We start from the raw sequence: 7215 nt of genomic DNA on the forward strand, positions 1-7215 counted from the left end.
AAGTGACTTCTAGTCCGTCTGTTCACTGTGATCTCTTGATCCCCTCCTCCGGTCAGTCAGCCCTCCCCCTCCGAACCAGGACACCTTCTCCCTCCTTCCACCTCTTCGCACTCCTTTTCCTTCTGCAGCCTCAGTACAGACTGAAGTTTCTGTCATTGAGAATAGAGTGGTCCACAAACCTGGAAAAGACAGACAGAATCTCAGATCCAGCCAGGCCAGTCTTTAAAAGTAGCCCCCAAGACTGACTCGGGCAGTTAGTGATGAAGTAGGGCGACTGCCAGTGGAGGGTGATCGGAATGGGGGGAGATAGCAATGAAAGTGCTCCCACAGGAGTGCTGTAGACACTTATCTTCTGTCTGCTCAGGAGTCATACGCATAAGACAAAACGTAATGACAGACAAATCTCTGACAACTTTGAATGCCACCATGGCCGTGATTCTGGGACCAGCGTTTCTCTGCCAAGATGCAACCTCTCCCTAACTCAGCATAGACGCATTACCCTCAAAGAGTTTAAGTGAGGGGAGGGAATACTTTCCCTTGGGCTTCCCACCTTAACCCCTTCCAGCCTAACCTGGTCATTGGGCTTTTAATGAGACAATGGCGTGGGTTCCGGGTCCATGGCATGGTTTCCTCTGGTCGCACTCCTGGATCATGGGACCGCCAGAAGCTGAAGTTCTGAGCATCAGTTAAGGGGATTCTGAAGACCTGATTGGGGACTGAATGGTTTGGGGGAAGGGCAAGTTATTAATTCCTTCAAGTTCTCTGCTCACTTTTCTGCCTCAGGGCAGCAAAAGCTCAGCCCAGTAACAGGGCCTGACCAGGTGCTGAGAGGCCTCAGAATGTGGTCACCACACCCTCTACTTCCGGATTCCAGCATCTCACCCTTCATGGTCAGATGAATCAGTCTTGGTTCTTCCTGCTACTAGTAAGCCATCTCCAAGAGAACTATTTGCAAGTGTCAAGATAGTGAAAACACAAGCAGTCAACCCACTTGGGAGATGTTCAAGATGGGGTCTACTGATGCATTATTTTTCTTTTTTTCTGAGCGTAATCATCCTCATTGCCTTTCTTCTTCTCTGAAATAACGCCTTCCTTCACTCAACAGATAGTGCCCTGAGACTTAATGATACTGAATCACATTTGGTTTTTTTAAAATAATTTATTTAATTTTACTATTATTTTAAAATTTGTTATAGGGCATGTGTGCTCACCAGAGAGAGACAGACAGAGAGGAAAAGTGAGAAAGCAAGCCAAGCTGCCAGGTCTACTTGAACCATGGTCAACCATGTGGGAGTCCAGCACCTTAACCACATACCACCTACTAGCCCACTGCCTCATATTTAGATACTGCTAATACATGCCATTTATCATATGCCTATCATGTTTTCAATGTTTATTTTTTTAAAATAAGGGCCAACCCTATAGTACAGAGGTTAAGTTCTAGACTGAGGTAGCTGGATTCCACATGGTGACGAGGATTCAAGTCCCTGCTTTGGTGACTTGGAAAACACACTAGGTGCATGTGCAGGTGCCAGGATTCTGACAGGATGGAGAATGAAGGGGAAAAGGTTGCCGTGAGACCAGGCTCTGAGAGGTGCTTTCTTTCTCTCATACGTGCACACACTTACTGACATATAATTTTTCTTTGAAATAATTTCAGACTTGCCTAGATGCTTTAAACAAATACATTTTGAGCCAGCCAGGTGGCATGGTGGTTAAGGTGAAAAAATAAAAAGTACAAATTTTATACACTATTAAATTAGATTTATCCAAATAGAGAAAATTTTATTTAAAAAATCTTGCTACAGGACCTATGTACTTGCCAGAGAGACACAGAAAGAGAGAGAGGGGAAAGAAAAAAAATCACTATTCAGGGAGATGACCACACCACAATACCTTCTCCATTCTCAGGATTTTGGGCATGCATGCACATGTGCCTGGCTTGATTTTTCAAGCTGCCTGGATCCAGAACTAGGACTGTGGAGTTGGCCATATGTCATCCAGAAATTGCCCCCCACCCCAACCCCAGGGGGATGGCCATGCAACAATCTCTTCTTCTCCAGTCTCCTCTCAGGATTCTGGGTATGCATGCACATGCACCTGGCATGCTTTGCAAGCCACCAGGTCCAGGATTCAAACCTCAGTTGGCCATGTGGAAGTCCAGCACCTAAACCACCATGCCATCTGCTGACCCCTAAAATTTGTATTTTAATTTATTTTTAGAGGTTTTTGCTTTGGGACACATAGGCTCTCCAGAGAGAGAGACAGAAGCTATGAGAGGGAAAGCAAGAAATCATCCCTCACAATCCTTTCTCCATTCTTCTCCCAGGATCTTGGGCACATGTTCACATGCGCCCGGCATGAGTTTTAAACCACTAGGGCTAGGATTTGAACTCAGTCAGCCATGTGGGAGTCCAGCAACATAACCACTCTACCATCTGCTGGCCCCAATTTTTTGGGGGGCAGAGGCTTTTGCCATAGGGCACGTGCTCTCGCCAGAAAGACAGAGAGAGACAGAGAGAAAGCAAGAAATCACTCCCCAGGGGGGATGGCCACGCCGCAATCCCTTCTCCTCCATTCTCCTCTCGGGATCTTGGGCACGCACGCACACGTGCCTGGCGTGAGTTTTAAGCCACTGGGTCCAGGACGCGAATTGCAGTCTACTACGGGGGAGTTCAGCGACATAGCCATTATGCTAACTGCTGGTCCCCTGGTCCCAAATTTGTAATTTTAAAAAATGTTTCTTCTGAGACCAGCTGATGACATAATGGTCACATCGCTGGACTCCTGCATAGTTGACCACGGTTTGAGTCCTGGACCTGGTGGCTTAAACTCACAACGGGTGCATGTGCATGTGTACCCAAAGTCCCGAAGAATGGGGAGAAGGGATTGTGGCATGGCCATCTGCCCGAGGGGGTGATTTCTTACTTTCTCTTTCTTTCTCTCTGGTGATTACACACACCCTATAGCAAAAATCTCTCTCTAAAAAGAAAAAAAAAAAGAAAAAAAATGTTTCTTCCTTTCATAAGAGACAGAGAGAGAAAGACAAGCACCCACAACAGGATCTCATGTTGTGATATCACCCCTGCCTTCCCAGGCAGCCAGGATCACAGCGTACTCACATGTGCCTGATGTGTACAGGTTAATCTGGGAACTGAACTCTAATATTCCATATGACCTGCCGCACTGTGGGCCCAGCTCTTGTTATCAGTCTTCATAATCATTACTTTTTAAAAATGTCCCTAATAATTCATTGAGTAGATGTTATATTTCTGATGCAGTTATTTTCCTAGTAATTAATGTGCTTTTAAGAAAATTTGCTATTTGAGGGCCAGCAGGTGGCATGGTGGTTAAGGGTGCTGGACTCCCATATGGCTGACCTGGTGGCTTGCTTTCTCACTTTCTCTCCCTCACTCTGTCCCTCTCTAGTCAAATTTAAAATAAATAAATAAAATAATTATTTTTAACAAATTTTTTAAAAGGGACCAGCAGTTAGTGTAATGGTTATGTCGCTGGACTCCCATGTAGTCGACCGCGGTTCGAGTGCTGGACCCAGTGGCTTAAAACTCATGCTGGGTGCTTGTGCGTGTGTGTCCAAGATCCCGAGAGGAGAATGGAGGAGAAGGGATTGCGGTGTGGCCATCCCCCCCTGGGGAGTGATTTCTCGCTTTCTGTCTCTCTGTCTCTCTCTGTCTGTCTGGCGAGCACATGCACCCTATAGCAAAAACCTCTCCAAAAAAAAAAAAGAGTAAGCCTGGGACCGGCTCAGGACCAGGGCGATCTCTTAAAAACTAACTAAATAAATAAATAAAAAGAAAATTTGCTATTTGAAATAACTCTTAGGTACCTTTCTTCTTACATACATCTGTTTTGATTTTGAAAAGTATTTTTTAAACTGCCAGAGGGCATGTATGCTTGCTAGAGAGGCGGAGAAACAGAGAGAGAAAGCATCCCCCAATGGGGCATGGTCATGCTTCAATCCCTTCTCCTCCATTTCTCCATTCTGCTGGGATTTCAGGCACCACACACACATGCATGCCATGTGTTTTTAAAGTCACCAAGTCCAGGATTTGAACCACATTTGGCCATGTAGGATCTGGCTCCCTTAACCACTAGGCTATGGGCTGGTTTTCCAAAAGTATTTTTGTTTCCCAAACTGTAATTTTGAGGAACTCATAGATCCCATGAAGTTGTAAGAAATAATACAACTGGAAGAGCTCGTGCACCCTTTCTCTATTCCCACCCAGTGGTGACATGTGGCAGAGCTGTTTTCCACTCTCACAGCCAGGATATTGACGTCTTGATGCAGAACAGTTTCGTTACCACCTGATCTGGAATCACCATTTTATAGCCACACATGCCCCTCAGGTAATTAGTTATCTGTTCTTCAGTTTCTATAATTTTGTCATCCCCCTCCTTTTTGAGAGAGAGAAAGATAAATGAGAAAGTACCCCCCCAGGAGGGATGGCCACTCCACAATCCCTCCTCTTCCACTCCCCTCTCAGTATTTTGGGCCTGCATGCACATGACCCAGTGTGATTTTTAAGCTGCCAGGTCTAGGACTTGAACTACATTCTAGGATCCAGCTGCCTTAACCACCATGCCACCTGGCTAGCCCCTTAATTTTGTCATTTTGGAGCCAGCAAGTGGCATGGTGGTTAAGGTGGCTGGACTCCCACATGGCTGACAGTGGTTCAAGTCCTGCACCTGGCAGCTTGCTTTCTCACTTTCCTTCTCTCTCTCTGTCTCTCCCTGGTCAACTTCAAAAAATTAAATAAAATAAAAACAATGTATAAAGTTAAATAATTCTTTAAAAAATGTTTGTCAGTTTAAGAATATTATATAAGTGGCATCATATAGTCGATCCTTTTGAGCTTGGCTTTCTCAATTTATTGGCATAAATCCTGGGGATTCCTACAAGTTATTGCATGAATCAGAAGTTTTTCTTAGAGGGGACCAGCAGGTAGTGTGGTGATTAAGGCGCTGGACATTCCCACATGGCTGACCATGGTTTGAGTCCCTGGACCTGGTGGCTTGCTTTCTCACTCTCTCTCTCTCTCTGGTCAAATTTAAAATAAATGAATGAATAGGGAACCAGTAGTTAGCGTAATGGCTATGTCGCTGGACTCCCATGTAGTCGACTGCGGTTCGCATCCCGGACCCGGTGGCTTAAAACTCACGCCGGGTGCGTGTGCGTGTGCGTGCATGCCCAAGATCCTGAGAGGAGAATGGAGGAGAAGGGATTGTGGTGTGACCATCCCCCCTGAGGGGTGATTTCTCGCTTTCTGTCTCTCTGTCTCTCTCTGTCTGGCGAGCGCACATGCCCTATAGCAAAAACCTCTTCAAAAATAAATGAATGAATGAATGAATATGATAAATAAATAAATATTTTAAATAAGAAGTTTTTCTTAGATGTTTTTTAAAAATGTATATTTTAGGGCCAGCTGGTGGCTTGGTGATTTACACAGCTAGACCCCAAATGGCCAACTGCACAGTTTAAATCCAGGACTGGTGGCTTAAGAAATATGTGAGGGCACATGTATGAGCCCAAAGTCCCAAAGAGAAGGGAGAAATGGAGGAGGAGGGATTGTGGCATGACCATGCTCCATGAGTGCTTTCTCCCTCTCTCTCCCACTCTCTCCCCCTCTCTTTCTCTCTCCCTCTCTCTCTTGTCTCTCCCTGCAAATGCATGTACCCTCTGACAAATTGAAAAATGAAATATATATTTTTTCCAGCTTTCACAACAGTGCCAAAGAGTGCTTTTCCCACTTTCAGATGGTTCAGAAAGTTTATGTGGCTTAAAGAACTTGCCCAGAGTCACCCGACTTGTTTGGGGTTGAAGCTCAGTTCAAATTCCAAAGCTGGTTCTTGGTCTAGCACTCCTTATGGGGTAGTGCATAATAACATACAAAGTACTTTCCTTAATTGTTTTTGTTTTGATTCTCACAACAATTCTGTAAGACTGGTAGAGTGGTAGATATGACATTCTTTCTCTCCCTCTCTCTCTCTTTCGTCAGTGAAAGGAAGTGGATTAGTCAAGTGTAAGAAACTCAGCCAAGATGAAGACATCTAAAAAAGAGGCAGAACGAGGACTCAAACCTGGATCTTCTGCTTTCAAATCTGATTTAACTTTTATTATACTCACCCCACCATTCACATCTCTCTCCTTCCTTGTCTCAGTCTCTCTTTCTGGCTCTTTTTCCTCCTGCCCTGTAACCATGGCTACCACATCCCCACCATCTTATGGGAACCCAGACAACCCTTTTTCATCCACGATGGAGTCTCACCATGTCACGATCCTTCCGCCTCGGCCTCCCAGGGGCTGGAACTACAGTTGCACACCAGCATGACTAGCTCTGTTTTAGGTAGGAGCTCATTGTGCTGCCTTGGCCAGCCTCGAGGTCACAGTCCTCTGCCTCAGAGTCCCTGGGATTACAGGTGCATGCCACCATGCCCAGGATTTAGGTTGAGACAGGAATTAAATCCAGACCTCCTGTGTGGTCCCACCCATGGAGTACCTTTTAGTAGCACATGCCCATGCAGCTGGGCCTAAGAACCCCGACATATCTTTTCTTATCTGAGTATGGTGCCCACTCCAAGGTACTTACATGTCTTTAACAACACCTTCCGTACCGCTTCTTGGTACCTTGCATGGCTATTCTGGTGCACGGAGTAATTTCCATCTTCTGAGATAATGGGGGGAAATCTCGTGGGCGCTGGTTCCTTCTGATCTGAAATGAGAGAAGACCTGTTCTGAGTATTTGGCAAATGGGGCTATTTGATTCTCTAATTCCCTTGTCTCCATGCCAGCCAGGCACATGGCAGGGATCTCACCTAGACACTCATATCTGATTCTTTAGGTTTCCAAAGTGAACTCACCATGCCCCGGGCCAGTGGATGGTGTGGTTGTTAAGGTGCTGGACTCCCACATGGCTGACCGTGGTTTGAGTCTCAGACCTCATGGCTTGCTTTCTCACTTTCTTGCTCTCTCGCTCTGTGTCTCTCTGGTGAGAGAGATTTTTTGCTATAGGGAGCATGTGCTTGCTGGAAAGACAAAGAGAGACAGAGAGACAGAAAGTGAGAAGTCACCCCCTAGAGGGGATGGCCCTTCTCCACTCTCCTCCTAGAATCTTGAGCACACATGCACATGTACCAAGTGTGAGGGTTTTTTTTTTTTTTTTTTTTTTTTCCCCCCCCACAACAGAGAGAGGAGAA

At 45.6% G+C, this 7215-nt stretch overlaps 2 protein-coding genes across 3 annotated transcripts in view; one reads left to right on the forward strand and one right to left on the reverse strand.

Moving 5' to 3' along the window:
* ADCY6 (adenylate cyclase 6) overlaps positions 1-6147 on the forward strand; it is a 28514-nt gene extending 22367 nt beyond the window's left edge. The window contains exon 22 of the mRNA XM_006168224.3: positions 6018-6147. Coding sequence (XP_006168286.1) covers positions 6018-6020 — 3 coding nt within the window. The 3' untranslated portion in view covers positions 6021-6147. The remainder of the gene's footprint in view (positions 1-6017) is intronic.
* Positions 1-7215, reverse strand: part of SPMIP11 (sperm microtubule inner protein 11) — a 34118-nt gene that overhangs the window by 2288 nt on the left and 24615 nt on the right. The window contains exons 2-4 of one of the 2 annotated variants that reach the window (XM_027768133.1): positions 6609-6731; positions 572-716; positions 102-179 (exon numbers count right to left, since the gene is read on the reverse strand). In XM_027768133.1, the coding sequence (XP_027623934.1) occupies positions 131-179; positions 572-716; positions 6609-6731 (317 nt within the window). In that variant the 3' untranslated portion in view covers positions 102-130. Of the gene's footprint in view, positions 1-13; positions 180-571; positions 717-6608; positions 6732-7215 lie in introns of those variants that run through there. The other variant, XM_027768132.1, reaches the window with a different exon arrangement.

The sequence above is a fragment of the Tupaia chinensis genome, unplaced genomic scaffold (genome assembly GCF_000334495.1).
Source record: "Tupaia chinensis unplaced genomic scaffold, TupChi_1.0 Scaffold145652_1, whole genome shotgun sequence".
In the NCBI taxonomy this organism is placed as follows: Eukaryota; Metazoa; Chordata; class Mammalia; order Scandentia; family Tupaiidae; genus Tupaia; species Tupaia belangeri.